The 24,699-nt window shown below is 35.7% G+C and overlaps 1 protein-coding gene across 13 annotated transcripts in view; it reads left to right on the forward strand.

The window, feature by feature from the left end:
- The window catches only part of Piezo (piezo type mechanosensitive ion channel component), a 303,168-nt gene that overhangs the window by 201,980 nt on the left and 76,489 nt on the right, over positions 1-24,699 (forward strand). For 11 of the 13 annotated variants that reach the window (XM_069842458.1, XM_069842460.1, XM_069842464.1 and 8 more), the window contains 7 exons: positions 1,804-2,005; positions 2,093-2,188; positions 3,401-3,566; positions 4,945-5,306; positions 8,278-8,431; positions 9,570-9,733; positions 17,478-17,522. In XM_069842458.1, coding sequence (XP_069698559.1) covers positions 1,804-2,005; positions 2,093-2,188; positions 3,401-3,566; positions 4,945-5,306; positions 8,278-8,431; positions 9,570-9,733; positions 17,478-17,522 — 1,189 coding nt within the window. The remainder of the gene's footprint in view (positions 1-1,803; positions 2,006-2,092; positions 2,189-3,400; positions 3,567-4,944; positions 5,307-8,277; positions 8,432-9,569; positions 9,734-17,477; positions 17,523-24,699) is intronic. The other 2 variants (XM_069842462.1, XM_069842470.1) reach the window with 1 other exon arrangement.

Consider the following 24,699-nt stretch of genomic DNA (forward strand, 5'->3'; position numbering starts at 1 on the left):
CTCTTCTTATCATAATAACAACCCAAAATTTAACTATACTCAGTTTACCCCATGGATAGGGAAATTTGGATATAATGTGTACCGGTATTATTGAAATAAAACATGTTTTAAAGTCCTTACATATAAAATCAAATTATTCCAGTCTTAGGTTAGTGTATGTATTTATCCTAGAACAGAATGCAAAGGTTAGGTAGGCATTCAAAAATTTTAATTACACCCAACAAGGTAAAAAAATTTCTCCCATTAAAATCAGGGACAGAAAACACTTCGGATATTTATTTGTCCTTCACCAATCCATGTACGTGGCATGATCTGGAACGAAAACTAGGTTAGTTACCATTTAACCTATAATTATACCCGAATTACCCTACGTTTGTAAATTGTAAATTACTAACAAACTATTAATGATATAGTACTACATTTATTAAAAGCATGTTCTAAAGATGTGTAATGTACACATGCATGAATTTGGCTACTGTATCACAGCTGGTTCCCCAACAATATTGCTTTGAATGTGATGTGTTATTTCATATACTGATAAATAAAAAAAGTTTTTTTTACCAGGCAGTATCAGTGTGATCAACACTAATTTTTAACACTCCATGATAGGCAATTGTGAAATAGGCAGTATTATATTAAATTGGCATGTGTTTGAAGATTAGGTAAAGTTTTATTCAATAAATTGTAACCTATAACCAAATTACCTCGACTTCCCCCCCCCCTCCCTATTTTTTGCAGTAAGGTACCAGAGCTATAGATCCTAGATATAAACTATGGTTCATCACATGGAGACAGATCTACGTTGCACCAAGAATGTTGATGACTCATGGAGAACCAAAGGAATTGTGGTAGGAGTAACAGAATATAGTCTTTGTCCAGAGAAAATTCTTTCAAATTACAGGCGCAATAATTAATAATGGGTTCCTAATAGAAACAACAATCAAATTTCTTGGCTTAAAAATCGATAATGTGTTATATTGGAGAAATCATAGCATCTTTTGCTAGTAGATCTATGCAAAAGATAGTAAATATCAATACCTCAAAAACAATATATTTTGCATACTTCCACTCAGTAGTGAAATTCCACAGATAGTAACAGAATATTCCTACTACAAAAAGAGTAATTAGAATAATAGTAGGTGCCAAATCTAGGGAATCGTGTAGGACTATTTTAAAAAAACTATAAATAATGCCAATGGCTTGTCAGTATATTTTTTCATTAATAAACTTCCTCGTATGTAATCGTGAAAACTTTGTAACTAATTCAATAGTTCATAGCATAAATACGAGTCAAAAAAATGACTTTCATACTACATCGACAAGTTTATCGTGCTATCAAAAAGGAGTGTGTTATATGGCAGTAAAAATTTTTAATAGCCTCCCTGTCGATATAAAAATGAAACTCAAAACATGACATTATTTACGACCAAATTAAAGAAGTACCTAATTTCTCACTCCTTCTATTCTGTAGGTGAATTCATGACATTCAACAACACTTAATGAAATTGATACTAAAACTATGTGTTGTACTAGTAGATTATATTGTAAACCTCTTCTGCATATATTTCAACTAGCTGTGACTATAAATATAAAGTTTTTTGACTTGTTCCTTATTCTAGCTGTGAAGCAATGTACGAATACCATGGAATGTTAATAAATACAATACAGGACAATACAATACAAGCTAGGGTTCAGTATGGAATTTAACACTATTGTCATTCAGTAAACAGTGCACCTTTTCTGTTGACATTTGCAGTACGATTATTCGATCATTGGAAAGCATTGGTATTGTTCATGTTCCAGATTTGTTTGATGGCCACTGTTGCACTGATTGGCACACGAATGGATTTGTATGCAGTTCTGTATGGAATATGGCTCTGTGTTCTTGTCATTATGAGGCGAGAGAAGTTGGCTAAACTCTGGGGCATCTACCAGGTGTTCATTGTGATGCTGATACCCATTCAGTATGCTATGGCTGTAGGTCTCCCACCTGCGTTGTGTGTTGGTAAGTATAAGAATGAACTGCTACAAATACAAGTATGAAAAACCCCTCTCTGAACTTTGATTTGTAAGCTCAATCCACGTGTTTCAGAATATCCTTGGAACCAGTCACTGATTCTGAGAAATCTGCAAGAGTGGATGTTCTTACCTGATCCTGTGTATCCACCAGCTGCCTACAAACTTGTTTGTGAGTATCATTACACGTTTCGTTTGTTTCTCATTCTTGTTTCACTTAAACATTGCAAGTAAAAGAAGAAATAAAAGGAAATAGTCTGCCATATTTTCCCCTACAATATTCTTCACCTATATCATTACCCAGTGCTTTTCTTCTGAAGAAAAAGGTTGCGGAAGTCTGTGTAGAATACGGTATATTATAGCAGATGGAGAGATTATTACTGTCCAGTGCACAGGAATTTTGTGGTTCTTAACCTCCTTTTCGTCCAGCTTTAAGGCTTTCAAGGCTTAAGCAGGCTTTAAAGAAAATTGTGTTAAAAATGTAATTATTAACATATTTCTCGGTTTCATACTGGAAAATATAACAAGAAGGTGTGGGAACGCCAGATTAAAAGTACTGCCATTACCATTGCCAACCAAAACTCAATTCAAGATTTCTTAAAAATTGAATTTCCTTATGCTTCCTTTTACCTATAGGCTGTATTTTACGAAGCAATTGAAATAAGAACTGTATTAAGTAACGCTTACCAAATTTTCAAAAGATATACTAAGAGATCTCTTTCATTTACTACAGTGTCATAAAATGTCCACTGTCAGAGTTGGCTTAACTGCTGTAAGTTGAAAATCCGAAAACTTTGTTACAAATGAAACTCTTTGTATTGGAATTATTTCTTTCTTTATTTATGTATTCGTGTATTTATTTACACATTTAGCAATTTTGGCTACATATTTCTTGTAAATCATTGTAATTAAAATATTTTACATTATAACATATTTAACAACAGTATGAACAGTTTACGATTGAAATTATAGTAAAAACAAAAGACTAGTATGCTAAAACTGAAATAAGTTAGACGTACTGAATGCATTGATTATTAAAACCTAAAATTAAGTTAAATAAATTCACCTCTATACAGCAACACTCATATTCGAGGATTCAGTATTGAAATAGAAGTCCCTGCTCTTGACCGAAATTTGAAACATTCATCCTCTTGTTCTACTGCCAAAGAATGTTGGTAAATCCGTCTGGAAAATGAAAACTTCACGATGATCATAATAATGTTAATGTTAATGATGATGATGATGATGATGATGATATTATTATTATTATTATTATTATTATTATTATTATTATTATTATTATTATTATTATTATTACACATGTAATTCCTAATGCCACTGCTGCTGTAATAATATTTTGTTATTTTTGTGTTTTTATCCGCAGGTGATTTCGTTTTGCTGATGTTAGTATGTCGGCAGAGTCTTGTGTTCAGAATAGAAAAACGTTATGCAGGACAGGTGTATGCCGGTGGCAGCAACAAGAGCATTCTCAAAGAAGCAGAGCAGCCAGGCTTTGTGAATCCTGTCCCTGACCACATATCCTACATAAGGTTAGTGAGAATAGATTGTCACTTTAAGATTGTCTTGCTTTGAAGTTTCGTCTTGTCTCTATTGCATCTATGTTGAAAACGTTCTTCTTACTTACTTACTTATTTACGTACTTACTTACAAAAGGCTTTTAAGAAACCCGCAGGTTCATTGCCACCCTCACATAAGCCCTCCATCTGTCCCTATCCTGTGCAAGATTAATCCGCTCTCTATCATCATATCCCATTTCCTTCAAATTTATTTTAATATTATCCTCCCATCTACGTCTCGGCCTCCCCAAAGGTCCTTTTCCCTCCGGCCTCCCAACTAACACTCTATATGAATTTCTAGATTCGCCCATACGTGCTACATGCCCTGCCCATCTCAAACGTCTGAATTTAATGTTCCTAATTATGTCAGATGAAGAATACAATGCGTGAAGCTCTGCGTTGTGTAACTTTCTCCATTCTCCTGTAACTTCATCCCTCTTATCCCCAAATATATTTGACTTTGATATTTGAATTTTTTCACCTCTTCGAAGGATAAATCTCCAATTTTTATATTTCCATTTCGTACAATATTCTGGTCACGAGACATAATCATATACTTTGTCTTTTCGGGATTTACTTCCAAACGTTCTTCTGCTGTAATATTACTTGGATTATTGTCATTTTCATTTTTATAAATTGCAATGGTTGTAAATAATGATAATTGGATCACTTAAACTCACGTTGTAGAATAATTTGTAATGAAAATTCAACTCCGTTACTTAAATATTATTTTATTGTAAATTATAAAAAAATAATATCAGCCCTTGTAATGGATCAGTACTTCAGTAAAAAAACTCAATATTTGTGATATGTCTATGCTCAAAATACTAACTAGTATTGTGATGGATATGCTCAAAATACTAACTAGTATTGTAATGGATCAGTACTTTAGTTAAAGGACTCAATATTTGTGATATGTCTATATCCACAATATTAAGAGTATTGTGATGGATCAGTACTTTAGTTAAAGGACTCAATATTTGTGATATGTCTATATCCACAATATTAAGAGTATTGTGATGGATCGGTACTTCAGTAAAAGGACTCAATACTTTTGATATTTGGATACCCTGAAAACGAACGAGTATCGTGATGGGTCAGTACTTTAGTAAAAGGACTTAATACTTCCAATACTGGCACTTCAATACTCTCAATACTGGTGAGACTGAGTTCTCACTTAAGAAGGTTGTTTTGCTTAAAGGAACTGCTTGAGCAAAACTGTTTCTCATCTTTCCCATGCTGAATCTTCACCAAGCTGTTAGGCACACTCTATCTCTGCGCAAAGATTAGTATCAAGTTTCAAAACAATTGTGGTATCAATCTGACTCTGATGAATGCTTCTGCCCTGCAGGTCATGGCTGGATATTGCGAAGCGTTGCTTCCTGTCGTCATTCTTGTGGGTGACGCTGGCCATCGTGTTCCTTGCTGGTACGAATCGAGTGAATCTGTTCTCACTCGGCTACCTGGTCGGTGCCTTTGTGTTCCTCTGGCAAGGAGAAGAGATATACTTGCGCCCAGTGCCTTACATACTGAAGCGCTGGAACACGCTGCTGGGTTACAACGTGGCCATCATCATGATCAAAGCCTTATTGCAAATTGTGGGCTGCATGTTCCTGCTGGAGGTGAAGAGTCACGCGTGCTGGGCTGCACAGCTGCTAGGCATCACCTGCATCAGGAAGTTCCCAGCCGCCAGTGGAACTTCTATGATGGACGGTAAGAAAGTTTGTATTTCTGGTGGTGTGGAAGAGAAGGCCTGATGGCCTTAACTACACCAGAATAAATAAATAAAGTTTATTGTAGTGGCAGTATCAAGACTTTAATTAATGGTTATGATTTGTTTTGTTTGCTAAGTCCTAGATGTATGTTACTCAGATATTTCTGCATTTTATTTAGTATTAGTATTTATTTAACCTGGTAGAGATAAGGCCGTTAGGCCTTCTCTGCCCCTCTACCAGGAGATTCCAACTATAATATGAAGAATAAAATTACAGTTAGTATTAAATTTACAATTACAATAAAAATCAAAGTACGAAAAGATTACCTGACTAATGGAAGCTAGATAATTTATCATAGAAAAACAAAGAATATTTTATATTTACTGAATTACAAATTAAACCTAGAATAACAAAATTGTATTGTGAGAAAATTACCTGTACTGGATATTGAATTATTTTGTAATAGATTAAGGGAACTATTTACAAGAAACCATGTCTAAACGAATTTCAATTACTGACCAAGTGCCTAGTAAGTTTGCGTTTGAATCAGGGGCGGCTCTACAATAAGAACTGCAGAGCTGCAGAACCGCCATTTAAATGGACCTGTAAAATTAAAAATGTAAAACGTGCTTTTATGTAATCTAGTTCATTGTTTCATTTAGTTTTCCAATTCATTCTCCTTCGATTCGAGATTTTATTGTCTGTAGGAGCCTTGAACTGCTGGAGAATTTTAACTGTAGTGTACTTTTCGGATCTGTGATCGGCAGTTCCTGGAGCTCAACGCAGGGTAATTGGCAGCAGAAAACTGGTTTTCTTCACCGCCCCATAAGACTGCATTAGAGCTGCAACCGAAGCAGATCTGTTCGAATATACAAAAGAACCGCCAACACCCTCATCTCTTTATGACCTGCGTTAGAACACATAGGCTTCTAGACTACTGTATATCATTACAGTTCCAGTGTGTTATAGTACTGTGGGTGGTGTGATGTGATTAGTCAATGTGTCTGAGGAAATATTTTATATTAAAAATGAAAGAAGTGAAAACCTAATCGACCAACCCTTTTCGAAATTAAAAGAGAAATTGCACGTTAACTTAAGAAATTAGGACGTTCAACACCAAATTTAAATTTGGAAATTTCTGGAAAAAGTCGAGGAAATCATGTAGCCTACTAGTCATTTTAATACCAAAATGTGTAATGGAAACTATTGGTTTTTTGCTGCGGTCATGAAAATGCTTTCTCCCCCACCCATGTATTCTGTTTAGAGGAGAAAATACATGGACAAAGACCGGAGTGAAGGATTTAGTTAATTTGACTTAAAAAACTATAAGAGCATGAAAATTCGAGAACTCATTTCAAGTCGAACAGATTTGTCACTGTTACCGATATTAAAATATTCTAACACAGCTTGATTCTGCTTATTGGATTAACATTCAGAAACAAGAAGGAAATGCTTTTAAAAAGAGATATGGTCTATCTAAAATAATTAACTGTGTGAAATTCTGTGCCGCATTTGAATTAGCGATGCGAGGACTTGCTGAATCAGGAATTCAACAAACTGCGGTATATTTCGGGGTTTGACTGATTTTACTCCACATTTAGATTAAACTTCCAAAGATCATTTATAGGGCCCGTCACAATTGAAAGGAACTACGAAAACAATTCAAAATTAATTACTGAATAGCAATAAAATTATTGAAAATTTCTCTTCATTGCCACCAAAATATGACGCTGAAAGTTTGATGCAAACTATCTTAATGGAATATAGGCTTAACGGAAATTCAGTCATAATTGAACCACATGAATTAATTGTGCTGGTTTATGGCGGGGCTAACGTAATGAGTGGGAAACACGGAGAATTTGTATTGTGTCCCACAGCTCATTTCTTGCCAAGGAATTAAATTTAATAATGCAACAAACATGTTCACAAACTGGTCAAGTTACGATACTTTATTGCAAGTCTGTAGGAACTTCCAGCTCTCTGTTTTATAATTCTATCTGCCGGTACGAGTATAGGCTAGAAAAGTTGACGTAATGAAATTCGGTAGGAGTTAAAAGCGTTCGAACGATAGAAAGTTCCTGATGGTTGTTCATTCAGGTATCAACATGTGGGGCACATCTCCACTACGTAACTAGTTGTACCAGGTGGGAGAGGTGTAGCGCACGTAGTGGGTAGGGCGCGCGGATCGTTGGAGTACAATTTCGGGTGCACAGTCAACTTCGAGAAGGGGCTGTAATTACACGCGTTATCCGATTTAGATGCAATAAACAGCATGCGTTTGCTAAATACACTATTTTTCATGCAGAACTGCCAACCTTTATAACCGTGGGCCGCTACTGGTTTGAATTCAATTTTATTTTGACAGTCCCTGATGCTAGCAGGTAGGGAATGTACACAGGATCCTCCTATTAAAATTCTATAGGACCTAAAACACCTAAATGAACCTTAAACTTCTATAAATGCCTAAAAACTATGTTTGTGCTTGAAAAGCATCTTTTTAATATTTTGCGTATATTCAAAATAAAAATACCGGAACTAAAATGCAAAAATGCCCAAAAGACTACAAACATGCTGTTAGAAAAAAGAAACAAAAAACAAAAAAAATTCTCTTACAGACAAATACTGGTCTTGCAAGTTCGTTCCATATTGATCTCGGAAGGGAAAAGTCCATCCTAGCATGTAATATGTGGTAGATTGTTCACTGTTCGGGTTAGGCGAGAGCTTACAAATTAGTTTCAGCTTCATTTGACTTATAAACAGACAGAAAAGCAACAAATAAACAAACAAAACAAAGGAAAAACAGAGCAGAGTCGTGCATAAGAAATTCCTTCACATGTATACCTAAGCTTTCACTGAATCAAGTGAAGTCTTCTTAAGGGAACTTAGCATTTTTTTTTTATCTAAGACTGTACAATAGAGAGAAACTTTTGTACTTATTGTTAATGAAATATGGATTGTGTATGTTATAGATTTTACGCAGTGTAATGTTCCCAAAGAGAACAGTGGTCTGATATGGGATGGCGTGTGCTTCGGATGCTTGATCATGATGAGACGCTTGTTCAACAGCTACTACTTCATCCACCAAATAAACGAAAACAAAGCCATGACTGTCCTCGCATCCAGGTGTGTTTTCTGTAATTTCAAACACGACATTAAAGGATACCATTTTTCTATGCATATAACAATTAATTAGAGATTTACAGTCCATTGACTTTTGTTCTGTATTTATTGCTGTTTTCTCTTGGTAGGAAAAGTTAACTCGTTTGTTTGCAATTTATTGTGCTAGTAGCTATAAGCCATACATTAGACAACTGAATAGGCTAAGAACAGTGTTCTGTTGTATATCTTTAACGTGCTTTCAGATAATTTCACTATTTTTTAAAAGTATAGAAACCCTAATTATTATAATTGTATTGTACATATTTCTTAATATTTGTTTATTTAATTATTTATTTTTTCGTGTATTTACTAACTTTTTTATTTATTTATATGTTCATATATTTATTTATTCATTCAATAATTCAGATAACGCTACTGTTTATTTATTTCAGTATATTTTTCGTTTATTAAATCATTCATCTATTTTTTTTCCTACTATTTTTATCTATTAATTTTTATTTCGGTATAGATTTTTTTTTAGCTTAGGTGGTCCTGTTTTACGTACTTATTTCTTTTTCCCATTTATATATTAAGTTAAATATTAATTAATTGATAATTTAAATATATCATTCCTGTGCTTCTTTACAGTATTTAATATTTATTATTCTGTTTATTTGTAATTTGGCATTTGTAGCCAGCACTGGAACACAATAATCTATATCTCATAAGACATCCGAGCCAAAAACTCTGATGTTGAGTTTCTAATCTGCTTGTGCTGTTTTCTCTTCCTGATGCAGTCCTGAAAATTTCTCATTGTAGCTGTTTTTTGCAGCCCAGTTTTTGGCAAGATTTGAAGTGTTTTGTTGAAGCTTCTGGGTTCGTTGCATGTTCTGTCTGCATCTTGGGTCTTGTATGCATACCTGCTGTGCAATTCTCGAGTCACTCATGAGCGATATGAATTCTGTTTCAGACTCAATATTTTCCTACATTTTCCTTGCAGTTTTCTGAGTACTGTTTTTTTTTTTTTTTTAATTTTACTTATTATTTATTTTTGTGCCTTGAATCCTGTTGATTTTTTGTTTCGAATATTAATACACCCTTATTTATCGCGAGCGTTCTGCTGCTGTGAATGACTTGTTAATGATAGCCATGTTCTAATTAGGGGTGCTGAGTTGATTGAAGAGCTCCGCATGAAGCGAATTCGTGAGCAAGAAAATCAGGAACACCGCATTCTTGAGAAAATAAGAGTGAAGATGGAGAGGATCAAGGCTACCCAACAAAAGATTCAAGGGCCCATGTTCAAGGAACCTGAGAGTCATCACGTTGGTAAGTCTACTGTCAGTTATACTTCCACTTGCATATATTATTTCAGAATAAGTGACTACATGAGGATCAGAAAGAATAAAAAAAAAAACATTTAAAAAGTTGAGTCTCTCTTTATGGTCTTCAGAAATTTAAATGAAAACCTTCAGGTTTCTCGACTTTATTGCATTTTATTAAAGAAGATTCTGCTTCACGCTATTGCTTCTATTCATATTCTGTTTTCTGCGTGAAATCATGTATGTGCATTTAAAGAGATTTTCATTGATGAAATGGTGTATCTGTTTTTATAGGTGAGGCAGTATATTTATTGCATTACTCTTTCTTTGGAATTGCCGAAGATCAGATGTGATGCAGGAATAAATGTACATTTTGAATGAATTACGCTTGAAAGATTATTTTTCTTGCTGTCTTCATTTTGAAAACCAACTCATTTTGTCACATTTTTCGTGCTATTTTTTACAGAGTTGCTAAACGTGTAATACATAGCCACAATGTAAATTTAAAAAAAAAATTCAATGAAGAAGAACTACTGTTGCTTTATGATGGAATTTAAGAGTATGTGAAAAAAGAAATAATGTTAAACGAATGGTAGCATTGTTGTACTCTAAAGCTGCTTATACATCATCAAGTTTTTCTTCCAGTTCAATACTTTACAAGAAAACTTGTCAAAGATTGATCAGTATTGAAAAATTGTCAAACACTGGTTCATATTGCTAAAAATTTGAAAGATTTTAAAACCTGTGCTTAAAGTTCATTGTAACCTATGTAGGTCTACCCACCAAATATTGCAATATTGACCTAAGGATATGAAATATGGGGAGCATCAGCAACTCATCTACAAAAAATTTATGTTCTTCAAAACTCAGCCTTAAGATTATGCCTAGAAGTACCAAAAACCACATCAGCTGTTGCCCTATAAATTGAAAGTAATTTTCAACCAATCAGACACTATGTATTACAAAAGGATCTAAAAATACATATAAAATTGCAAGCCTCATCCAGATCTCAGATATTCTTCAAACTGTCAGACAACATCCTGTGTAATTTCTATAAAATAAACAAAGAAGAAATACCAATCTATATCAGACACATTCATTGCTAAAACTCCAGTTGTGAATGAAATTCCTCCATGGAAATAGGTGATTCCAGAACATAGCATACAAATTCCAGGAAATCATTCCAAAAATGATCCTCCATATATTCTTAAGTTAGATGCCATGGAGCTATTCTGCAGCACATATAAGGATCACCTTCAAATTTATGCAGATGAATCTCTAAACCCTGATGATGGGACAAGTTTTGAAAAGTCTTGTGAATTTGAACTTTACCGGTACGAAAAATGTGATTGTGTACAAGCAGATTAAGAACTTACAATTACCAACATTTTGCAGTTGTTTTAATAATTACATAAATTATGTATGTAAATTAAATTAACCTGTTTTAACATGTAATTAACAATTTTAAGTCCACACCTGTGGAATAATGGTTAGTGCGTCTGGCCGCGAAACCAGGTGGCCCAGGTTCGATTCCCGGTCGGGGCAAGTTACCTGGTTGAGATTTTTTTCCGGGGTTTTCCCTGAACCCAATATGAGCAAATGCTGGGTAACTTTCGGTGCTGGACCCCTGACTCACTTCACCGGCATTATCATCTTCATATCATTCAGACACTAAATAACCTAAGATGTTGATAAAGCATCTTAAAATAACTTACTCTAACAATTTTAACCCATAAATTTGATTAAACATTGCAATGAAATGATTGAAAGAAAATTTTCTTTCATCATTTGAGTGAACACGTTGATTTAATTTTTTATGAAGACGTGAACTTAGCATTTTGTAAACTGACCACTATTTCCTCTTCCAAAGTGGTCGTGTTTCTTGGCAGTTAAGAGGTCACAATAACTTGTATTACGGCTGAAAAGTGGTCCTTGTTTCGTGAACCCCAGCTGTATGCTGGATAAGTTATTTGTGTATTCTCAAATAACTGTTTGCTAGCCTTTTAACTTTAAAACTTAGTCTCTGTTCACTACACTGAGCATTAAACGAAGTTAGATTTGTTCCCACGATACAAATGTTTTTGCTAAGTACATTTTCTGCAGAAAGAAAATTACGGTACCAGTACTTTATATAACTTAATATATAAATTGTGTAATGGGTGTTTTACAATTTTTCAGTGATTATTTATTATTATAAAAGGTGTTTGTCTTGGAATTGTAATGATAGTTTCATGTGTAAGCTATTCCTTGCTTATCAATCACCACATCAGTGCACACATTCATTTCGAAGTCGTTATGTGGCCACTCTGTAGAAAGTTGCTAAATTTTGAGTGCTTGATGTACAATGCATTTTTACATCACAGAAGTCCTCTACTTGACACAGCTCTGGAGATGTTTGCAATTACACTGTGAAATACGTGTTGAAGATAATGTTTCATGAGCTGGCAGATTGTTTCTTGGCACATCATTTCTCAGAGAAGAGCTTGGCAGCGTGCACAGCACATGTTATGCATGTGTGTCATTCCAATAGGTGATGGAAGCAGATGTGTGTTACATGTTTCCTTACAGTAAATGTTGTGAAATCTTTGCAGTTACTCTTTCTAGGAATCTGAAGGCTGAAGTGAGCCACATGAAATGAATTTATTCAAAAGGGGAACTACAGAACATAGAGTAGTTCTTGAAGCTATGTTGTCTCTTAAAGAGCTTATTTTTAAGATTGTTTTAAGTAAGAAATTATTATGATTAAGAATTTTCCATTATGAAAAGTGCATTAGTTTGAACCAGGCTTGAAGCTTGTCTGCATTTTCAGAGCCTTTATCAAACATAACCACACTAAATACATTTAATGCAATGTGAGAGCATCAGTTGATTAGCCCATGCATCTTGGAAAATCATGTGTGATTAATAAGCAAGCGGCCAGGGACATTGAAGTGGAAAGTGACATTTTTAAGTGCTGTGAATATTGTTTTGCATAGAGAGAACGAACTTCTCCAGATTTATAAATCCTGATTGAAAATGAATACTTGTTATCTTCATCTTGCGATGTTTGGTGACGTATACACGTCCGTTGATGTGACATATTAATGAATTTAAATACTATTATGGTCACAATCATGCCATGGTATGAAAGAAAAATTTCACAACCTCGAGCGGGAATCGAACCTGCGACTTCCTGTTCTCCGGTCAGGCGCTCTACCACTGAGATATCGAGTTCGTCTCACGCCAAAGGTTTGGAATTATCCTTTCATAACTTTCAACCCATAAGCAGTGCTGACTAGATCAGACGCTATGGACAGTACTCTATAACAGAGTTGCCAGTATGAAAGGATAATTCCAAGCCTTCGGCATGAGACGAACTCGATAGCTCAGTGGTAGAGTGCCTGACCGGAGAACAGGAAGTCGCAGGTTCGATTCCCGCTCGAGGTTGTGAAATTTTTCTTTCATACCATGGCATGATTGTGACTATAATAGTATTTAAATTCATGAATACTTGTTCATGCAAAATGTATATTTTGTATCGTAAGCAAAATTATCGTCCATATTTCACTTCACTTGAGTGATATTCCACCAGATCTAATAGTAAATGCTCTTCACAACATAGAAGAAATATTGTTGCTTGATGAAGAACAAAATGGCGGACATATTCAACATTTAAACTGAATCCAATAAACCCCATATCTTTGAGTATTAAGTGTATTCTTGTTTTGTGTATATCTTATTTCTTAAAAAGGTCATGGTGACGTCAAAATATAATTTACTTTTGAATAACCTTGTAGATTAAGCATGAAACGTTTGTTCATTTAGCTTTTATAGTAGCTGAGGCATAAAAAAAAATGAATTTCACTAAGTTTTGCAGTCAATGGTGTACCTCCTCCCTTAAGGTACGGTCACACGTCGCTACTTTTGCAGCGCTACTTTTGTACTGCAGCTGCAAAAGTTGCGTGTCGTGTTCACACGTAAGCCAGAAGTAGCGTGCTGCACGCTACTTTTCGTGCTGCGCAACCCGAGTGCTGCAAAAGTTGCAACTGGAGGTTGCGAGTCTGTTCACACGCAAGGCGCTACTTTTGCAGCCGCAGTCAAGCTGCAGGTTCCCATCTCCGTGTTGACTTCTCAATATACATTTTGTGGTTATGTTCGCATTATTAAGAAACTCGTGCGAAAGCTTCCTTACCTATTATTTGCTTTTTTGTCGTATCTAGTATTCAGAAATTGACATTATTTTTACTATAAAGCTTTTAAAAACGCCTGTATACTTAAATGATAACCAACAGTATATTCACGCAATCAATGTTGGCAACCCTCCTGTTTGGAACTACGCTACAGAAAATTTAAAAAATGAATTATATCGTCAGCAATTATGCTCAGACTGTGTTGTGTATTTAATAACTGTTACAAATAATTTATTTTCATCACATTTAACATTAAAATATATCCAAACAATAAAAGTATCATTGACACATTTGGGTGGTAACACTGGTTGCAACCGCAGCAAAAGTTTCAACAAAACCGATATCAAAAATGCTGCGGCTGCAACCCTGAGAACCCTGTTCACATTTCGCTACTTTTAAGTTGCGCGCAGCATGGAAAAGTAGCGGGCAGCAGGTTCGACAGCCGCTACTTTTCGGGTTGCACCGTTGTTCACACGTCGCAGTACAAGAGTTGCGCAGTTTTTTGTACTGCAGCGCTGCAAAAGTAGCGACGTGTGATCGTACCTTTAAATGTTAGGCTTTTTGTTTTTCCCCAGCTCAATAGTTAACCCAGCTACTAGGTATTGCTTTCCTTAATATTCGAATTGTTGCAGCACGTAAGTTCGCACAAACCTCCCTCAAAATGAGATAATGAAAAGCTCTTTAAGTGTCGATATAACTTCATTCGTTTATTTGGTCAATAGTAACTAGTAACATGATAATTTTATTATGTGATGTTAAATTCATAATTACTTGTTGCTCACCTGCAGAAAATGTCTGTTCTTAACTACAGAGCCTTTAGGTTCCTGCAGTATCTATTCCTATGTGAGTACTTCATAATTGCTTGTCTTTCTATTGCATACTTTTTTTGTCTTTTTCAGTGATGTAACACTCCAGTGATTATCTAAACATATTTAATTGCTCACTAATTTTGAACGTAGATTTAACCACAACACACACATCTCATTCGTGAAGAGTGAAACCATTTGTCGAACACACAACTAACTAGGACCTGTCTTTTAACAGCGGCCCCTCTGGCACAGTCCCCCAGCATGAGTTCCCCTGCATCCCCCCAAGGCTATCACACCCCTATCGATGACGACGAGGATGAAGGCAACCTTCCTCCCCTCACGCCGCGTGGGGCGGGCTCCCTGCTGCAGGCACCAACACCCAGTTCCGCCATCATGACAGTGTCTTTGGACGGCTACCTGGAGCCCCAGCGCATGTCATTTAGCTCACCCCCCACCTCTGAGCTGATACCCCGTGCGCCCTCGCTCGATATGGACAGCTTCCCCGTGTTCTCCCCACCACCGTACGGTGCTGTGGTGGGACATGGCGCGACTGGTAGCAGTTTGGGTGGTGGTCATCGACGACAGTCGTCCATCGGTCCCCCGTGGATGCCTCCGCTCGCCACCCCTCGCCCCTCTGTTTGTCTGTCATCGCCGCAGTCCCATCACACATGTAACGAGTTCACGTCACCTTGCTTGCACCTGTAGTGTTGTCAGTCACCACCAGTAGTCGCAAAGCATTGCCCTTTCTGTAAATAACTGATAATTATGTGCTTCTAGTATTTTCCAGGATATAGGATGCAGTATACAGTGAGATCTCTATAAATCGAACCTCGATTACTCGAATTTTTTTCGATATCTCGAAGTAGTTCTTTTTTACCATACTTGAATGTGTAACAATACCCACTGACACACCTGTACATAGCATACAAATTGAATATGGGCATCTATTAAGCTGAGATAAGTTGAAAAGCGTCATTGACTTTGTTGTTTTGTGCTCAACATTGGAAGCCAATCGTCATATTCCCGAATTCCTTCAATGTGATGCAAGTAGCAAAATGTCTTAGTTGTTGAATGCAGACATTTCCTCCAGGAACAATTGACTACTGGTACATAAAGCAAAATTAACATAATTGGAAAAATAAAGTAGTTATTTAAACAGAACAATTCCTTTCCCAGTTTTTCATATGCACATACACTAAGACTATTTTCAAACTATAAATAAATACATTAAGAGAACATTTTTTGTATATTAAAGCATAATCTTTATTGCTTGAGGTGGAAAAAAAATTTTTATCTCAGATTATATAGATATGTTAAACTGGTTGCTGAAACTTAGTATTCGTAAAACAAGTAGTATTGTTAGCATTTATGGATTTCGTATATGAGCAAAAAATTCCCTGAAATTTACGAACAATGAGATAGAAAGAAATGCAGATAATAATAAAACAACGTTCTCATACTAAAACTAAATTAAGATGGAAATAAAATTAGAATGGTCCATTTGTTGATGTTCATTAAACCATTTTGTAAAAAATAATTCAGTTTTCACAACAATATGCGACAAAATAGGCGTGTATCATATAAAACTTTAATTATAAAATATTGTACTTACTGTATTTTTTTCATTCAGATTTTAATACTTCGAGAATTGTCAGTACAATGCAAGATTTGTGAAAACCTAATTAAGTTTAGACAACTAATGTGTACCTACTGACCTTTAATGAACTGTTATTATGAAGTAATCTTTACGCGAGAATATCTTTTAAAGAAAGGGATATCTGTACGTGCATTTATCTTATCTTTGATGGTTTCACTGTCTGATATCTCCAAGAAGTTTTTGTATATAACTTTCAAAGAGTAACATGCTACTGAATTACTGAAAGTTGAACTTTATTATTGTGGCAACATTCGATAAAGTGGCCATTCTCCTTTTCGCAACTAATGTGATGGGCTCCACAGAATGTACACATGTCAGTCATATTTCCAAGGAAGATATAAAAATATATGGTTCTGTAATATGATATCTCGTAAAACTACAATACCGGATAGGTCATGCTGCCCCCTTCCTCTTGCGGTGTTGGCCCTCAAACCTCTCGCAATAGTGTTTCATTTTCTGACTTCATACCACTTGCCTCCTGTATCAGTCCTTGGCCTTCCTGGTCTTCCTCTAAAGGTAGGCGCAATATTGAACATTTTGTTACAAACATATGCAACGAATTTTTAAAACAATTAAGAATGTTCCTATTATGTTATACATTGATATCTTGGTGTTGCTGAAAAAAGTATTATATTGACTCATGACGTGATAAAGTGAAAGAAGCTGTAGGATAGACATTGTAGACATTTTTTCTCTATTTAGAAACAGAATAATTAATTTTATTGTAATTTTTGTTTAATTTGCTAATTATACGAAATCCGTTGGGATTTAAAAAGAATATTTTACTTTTTTTTTTAATTTCTACAATTCGAAATATTTTCTGGCTTCCAAGGCACTTCGAGATATCGATCTTCGACAGTAATCATGTTCACCAATCTTCATGTTTTCTCAGCAGAATTTATGTATGTCTGTAATTTGCACCATATCTGCGACGGGAATTGCTGAAGCACAAGTGACATAATAGCCATTTTACTTTGTTTTTAACATTGTTTCATGTATTTGTTATTAATGTTTTCCTTTAAGTATTTATTAATTTATTTTTTATGTCTTTTTTTTTATTTTCTATGATTATGTTTTTTCAAGTGGCTTCTTTTATTTTTGGTTGACTCCCATCAGCATCTGGCAGGTCTGTTCGTCGTCGTCCAACAACAAATCGTGATGGTAATGATCCATTTGTTGACGAGCTTTGGGTCAGCTTTTTGGTGGAAGGCTGATGAAGAGCTGTGGTCTTTGCTTGGTTTCATGATTTATTATGTTTTAACAAGGACCTTCCATGACTATAAAATAACAGTTACAACTGTAACTAATGCCATCCATCCTGAATTGAGCTCCAGCCACAACTAATGACCTTAACATTGCGTTCATTGAATGCACTAATATGTTTTATCATTTAAAAGTCACTACAAACTTGTAAACGGTAAACTTCATTATTGGACGTAAGTTAGTTGAATTTGGAGTAAAAATGAATTTCTGATATTATTATTTTATTTTTTCTCGTTCGGAATGACGTAATGATTAACCTGTGTGAGAGGGAATGCCAGGCAGAAAGATGGGATCAGCTGGAGCAGACTGGAAGAAGTCTTGCTGCTGCAGAAACTTGAATATTGATATAAATCTAGTAGAAGCGGCTTAGTGGATAAAGCGCCAGCATGTAAAGCTAGGAACCCGGGTTCGAATCCCGGTGCCGGGGAGAATTTTTCTCCATTCTACCGACTCTTCACCATATGGAAACGCAGAATTAGTGCACTGAAATTCCATATGTACTTCGGTGCATCATAGTAATATAGTAGAAGCGACACAAGATACCCTGACCAACACCCCACTTTTAATGAATGTTTATTTTAATTAATTTTCTAAGAATTTCACCATTGAACATTTACAATTGAAGACCTTCCCTGAACATTTACAATTGAAGACCTCCTGGAAAAAGGATGTAACATCAAATTATTGAAATATGTGACTTAGATGGAAAAAGTAATTTTGAAGCATTTATTTATAACATTAAATAATATTGCATCCAATAGCTGAATAAACTTGTATCCTTGATTGGTCAAATGGTGCTGCTATTAAATATAGGCCTAATGAAATACACCCCTGAAATTATGCAAATCTAGCTTTCAGGTAAAGCTCCCTGTGAAGCAGACTTGAATAATTTCAAGGCGAAATTGTTCCGAGACCAGGTATCATCCGTATCATTCCTGGGTAGCTCAGTCGGTAGAGCGTTGGTGCGCTCAGCCGAAGTCCTGGGATCGATACCCAGCTCTGGAACAATTTTTCTCTTGAAATTATTCAAGTCTGCTTCACAGGGAGCTTTACCTGAAAGCTAGATTTGCATAATATATACGTTACTGTAGGTATGTTAACAGAAAACCACAATTTTAAGTCACACAGGGTTTGTGTGCACTCGATGTGGATCTCTGACATCTTCTCAGCCCACTCAAGGTGTGTGGATATAAAGTGAAAAATTGAGATTGTTTCGGGTGAAGTTTCTGGGTAGCTCAGTGTTGGTGCGCTAAGCCAAAGGTCCTGGTATCGACACTCGGCCCCAAAACAATTTTTCCCTTGTAATTATTCACCCCTGAAATTATTTCATTTCTCTTGAAACGTGTTATAGTTCTGTTGGTTAAATCTTTATTCCCGGGAGGTCTTCAATTCAGTTCAATTTTTCCATTCCTGTCTTAGCTGTGATGTCAGTGAGAAGGCAGAGAGTGGGATGACTGGTTAAGAGTCTTTTTTTTAACTTTATTTATACATGCTTTAACATCTGTGGTCATATCGCATGTTAGGATCTGTGGGTATACCAGTAGACCATTTTTACCATTGTTGAGTTCCGGGAGTGCTTCTTACATATAATTTTCATTTCACTTCATTAAATTTATTGTATGTCTTAGATGTGATATTAAAATTGAAGCTTTAAGATACAGAACAAGTCAAGAGTTGTACAATTCTTTTGTCGAGAAGAGGTGAGACTTATTCGAATTCTTCTTATGAAGTTTCAGAACAGTAGCTCTTTTGTGATTGTTGTCGGAACTAGGGTTGCCAACTTTTTTTAAGAAAATACGGGAGACTAAGGAATCGACAAAATTTCACATAGAAAATAGACAAATTATTCGGTTCAATTACTGAAAAACGGCTTTATTCTACACTTCGTCAACTAGGCTTAAATTAAGAATATTTTGAGACAGATTTTGTTTTGCGTAATAGTTGAATTAGACTACAATTTGCAGCTCTGATTTGATAGATGTGTCGTGCTCCTGTTTCGAACATCTGTCCAATTATTGTTCATGGGATAAAACATCCTATTTGTATTTTGGTACCGGTAAGTTAGAACAAAACTAGCCAGTTTTTCCAAATTTATAACATTAACATGGCTGAGCACTAAAACCCATTTCTGGCAAATACTACCTTTAAAATGGCCGCACATTTTAATGCCAGTCTTGAACAACAAAATTCATCATAAAACTCATCATTCACGTCAAAATCAAATGTTTAGAATAAAAAATTTTGTATTATGCAAAAATAAGATGAGAATAATACAGGAATCGGGAATCTGTTAAAAATTAGGGGCAAATATGGGAGATCTCGGGAAATACGGGAGATCCTGGAGGTACAGGAGGGTTGGCAACCCTAGTCGGAATCCACATCGCTAATTACTTGTTGCATATTACGTCCAAAACATACGTACTTCTTTCAAAGTATAGGCCTACATCTTTCCTATGATTTCTATGTGGCTACAGAATTCATTCCAGTGTTGCGGAATGACTTGATCCAGAACCTGTTTGTCATCTGCGATAACCTAGCACTCGAAAAATCTGCACCACATTGTGCTCTCTGACTAGATCCTAATGTTGTTCTACTCCACTTCAGTAATGGCATTATTATTTCATTCGTACATCAAACGGATCTTTCAGTACATTTTCTTCTGCCCTTAACTCTTATCTGGGTCATAAATCTGGGTCCTGATCTCAGCTTTCCTTCAGTTTCATTTGTGAAAATTTCGTTAAGAGAGATGAAAATGAAGGTTCAGAAACATTCCTTGTGTTGCCAGGACCATGGTTTTGCCTAACATAAGTTGTATATTCAGGCTGAATCGACCAGGATTTGAACCCTTGCTCCCTGGCTTATAAGCCCAGCACGTTAGTACTGAACCACTGTAGCAGTTAGATCAGGTTCTGTAACCGAAGATTACTCTTTGTTCAAAGAAGAGTTTGTAGTGATTTCAAAGGCTGTTATAAATGATATTCCTGCAAGCATTACTTAGAATTGTATTTCATTAATATGATCACATTTTTTTGTGTTTAATAACCTGCTTTTAGTTTCTGCTGTTTATTTCTTATTTTTATTTTCCTTTAGTTTTATTTGCATGCATCGTTAAATTCTTTTATTGCAGTTGTAAGAGAACATGTGTACAGGTGTTTATTCGACATTCCAGACTCCAGAGTGTAATCCCTTTGTGACTGTAACCATCATTTCTTTGATTAATGCTGTCACACAATATTTGGGGTTCCTTTTGGTCTAAAGTCTTCTATGCTGTGGTTTTAGTAGCTACTCAAGCATTGCATTTAACCTTAACTAGAATTATAAAAGGCTTTAAAAATTGCTAGATAAAATTAATTGAGCTATTCGGAGATTGTGAACTTTATTTAGTGGTTATGATTTTTTATTTTCGTGATCATCTCCATTGCAAAAATTTTACATAACAAGACCACACAGAAGATGGTACTGTTATGGCGGTGGACAATTTAAATATTAATACAAATTCAGATTGCTTTGTACCTTAATAACGGTCATGCTTACCTTATGGTAAAATATTTTATTCCTACATGGTAGTTTTTGTAAATAACATGTTTATTACTAAAACACTGCAATTATAGTATATAATGTAACAGAGCGATATTGACTAAAATGTGATATATTAATAGTATCAGGGCTTAATTTTGTAACTTCCATGGACATTAAATGACTGTTTATGAAGGAACATGTACTGAGGAACAAGTTCACTAGAAGTCATATGCTAGGCGGTTCAATGAGTAATACACATCATTTTTTTTCTCATTCAAAATTTGTTTTATTACAAATCCAAATATACCACATTATTCGCCAATTAATTGGCTACAAATACCTATTTTTACACATAGTCTCCATTCAAATCTATGACCCTACACCACCTAGATGTTAGAACCTGTATGCCATCTCGGTACCATTCAGTTGCTCTTCCTCTCAGCCACGTCCTGACGTCTCCTATGACCTGTTCATCTTCGTCATATCACCTCTCATGGATCGCATCCTTCAGGGAACGAAACAAATTAAAGTCAGATGGTGCGAGATCTGGACTGTAGGTCAGATGAGGAAGTACAGTCCACCCAAGTTTTGTTATTTCTTGACAAGTGCTCTCGCTTGTGTGTGGCCTCGCATTGTCATGGAGAAGGAGAATTTTGTTGACATCTTTATGGGGACAAACATGCCTAAATCATCTCTTCAACTACTTCAGAGTCTTATTGTAAACCTATGAATTTGTTTCACGAGCTGGCAATGTGTCAGTCAGAATTACTCCTTCAGAATTCTCGCTTTACTTCGTTCTGTCGCTGACATTCTGCTAAGCCAATGACTGACAGTACTCTATCCAATGCTTGATCTCCATAGATATGTTGTAAGCGCCTGTGAATGTTTGCAATGGTTTCCCGCTCCGCAAAAAGAAATTCAATCACAGCTCTCTGCTTTGTACATGTTTCACATGCAGTCGCCATTTCAAAACTATACGACATCACAGCCATCTAACAGAAAATGACGAAACTATATGACGAAATGCAGGAAGCTTTAAAGATTATGTAAGCTTGTATGAAATTTCGTTATTTTCCAATGAAAGGCAGCCGAAAAAAAAGTGATGGGCATTACAGTCCGCGTCACCGTTTTTGGCATGTGAAATAAGTAATGGGAACGTTAAGTGCGAGTGTTTTACATTTGCTGTAGTCAGTCTGACAACTGTGTTTGGCAAATGACTGGTATGACGTGTATAGGAAGTGGTACCATTCCCAGCTGTACTAACAACATGCTCACAAACTGGGCACTATATATCTACGACACACGCCAAAAACGCTGGCGCCAGCTATACTTATTAAACCGACCATGTATTTGACACATTTAAATAAAATTTCTTCTATGTTTTAATAGTGCAGAAGGTCGATGATTTTAAGATAATAGAAGAGGTCACCTTTCTATCTTGCTTTTCTTTCATCTTCTAGTTTTTTAATAATGCACCACATAAGAGTAGCTACTTTTTATGTTGGTGAGTTAACTATTATTAAATACAATTATTTTAATATTAGTTCAGAGTTGAAATCGGGTATAAAACATAAAATAGTTACGAGGCTATATTATTTGCATTGATTATGAGAAGAATGTTACCTTACGCAAAGTTAAGCCCTAGATACGTCAATTTCAGGCTCTATTACTATATCTGCTGTGAGCAGCTTTCTATGTCTGTTACTTCATGTCTGACTGTACATAATAGTTCGACACAAAGACATATGCCAAGTCAAATTTATTCACGTCACTAGCAATGTTATAGTTACTGTGAAATTTAAAAAAAAAAAATGCTTTTTCATATGAATTACATGAACATTTTCAGGACAACTACTGATCGTGTACTTTCTAAGGTTTTGTATATACATTTTTTATTTCAGAAAGTGTTCATTTAATCATACATACTAGGTTCAAAAAGCTCCCGGAATTTGCTAGTATCATAGAAACAACGTACCTTAAACACTATTCTACAGCATTCCCTTCAAAATAGTTGCCTTCCGCAACAACACACTTTTGCCAACGCATGTAGAGTTCCTGGAAGCAGGCCTGGAAGCCATTTTGTGAAACCCGTCTTAGTGCTCTCGTCACGTTTGCGATAACCTCTTCAGCATTGAATCTCCGTCCTTTCAGATGACTTTTCAGACGGGGAAATAGAAAGTAATCAGGTGGTGAGAGATCAGGAGAGTATGGTGGGTGATCCAAAGCAGTTATGTTGTGCCTGGCAAGAAAATTCTTTACAATAATTGCGCGATGAGCAGGTGCATTGTCATCCATAAGGAACCAGTTTTTTCTACCCACTTTTCTGGACGTTTCCTTCTCACTGCGTCCCGGAGGCGACGGAGGATTTCTACGTACAATTCTTTCGTTACAGTACGACCTTCTGGAATGAACGCATGGTGGATGAGATCCTGAGAGTCGAAGAAAACTTCCAACATAACTTTGCCTTAGGAAGTGTCCCTAGGAAATTTTTGCTTAAGAGGAGATGTTTTCGATTTCCACTCAGATGACTGTCGTTTAGGGACTGGGTCGTACAAGTAGCACCAAGTTTCATCACCAGCAATAATTTTGTTTAAGAAATCACCATCTTCATCAGCAATACTGATCATGTCCCCAGCAAGAGTCATTCTTGTTTGTTTCTGTTCTGCCGACAACTTTTTCGGAACTAATTTCTGAGACACGTAATGCATGTTGAGATGCTTGTGAAGAATATTGTGTACACTTCCGACTGATATTCCGACCTCTGCTGCTATCTCTGTTATGGTTTTACGTCGGTCGTCCCTCACAACATTACGCACACTCTGAGCGATTGCTTCATTTGTTGCAGTTGTTGGTCGGCCGCTGCGTACTTATCGCGGCCACCAGAAAAGCGTTTATGCTAGGCATACACTGGAGTTTTTTTCATTGCTGCTTCGCCATATGCTTCTTCCAACAATCTTAATGTCTCTGCAGGAGTTTTGTGTAACAAAACACAGAACTTTATGTTTGTACGTTGCTCTGTGGACATATTACAAAATGCGACGAACAAACAAAACACTATGATAAACAATTGCCTACAACTCAAAACCAACAATCGCCATTATCAACAAACTTTAAGGAAATGACATCATGAATGTTACCAACAAAACAAATGTATAATATCCCTTGTTATATATTAATACGAAAAATGATAGTAAAATTCCGGGAACTTTTTGAACCCAGTAGTAAAATCCTATGCGCTGTTTTGTTAACTACATGCAGTAAAATTTTCATGTTCCTAGCATCAAAATTATAAGAGCCTTTACACTTCGAACCTGACGAAATGTACTGAAAAAAAAGTGTGAGAAAACAGCTTGTTAAATTTGCATGGAATTAAAATTCAAGGGTGCGCCGATTTATATAATGCGTAATTTTTATGCTTTCGAGCGCTGCAGACCATTGAAACTCGCTCAATGTATAAATAAAAGAGTGCTGATTTATTTTTTTTACAAGAAAATGAAAATACGATTTCTTTTTTATTAAAAATGACCAAAATTTCATCCGTTACTCCTCTTAAGTA

The sequence above is a fragment of the Periplaneta americana genome, chromosome 12 (genome assembly GCF_040183065.1).
Source record: "Periplaneta americana isolate PAMFEO1 chromosome 12, P.americana_PAMFEO1_priV1, whole genome shotgun sequence".
NCBI classification, from domain to species: domain Eukaryota; kingdom Metazoa; phylum Arthropoda; class Insecta; order Blattodea; family Blattidae; genus Periplaneta; species Periplaneta americana.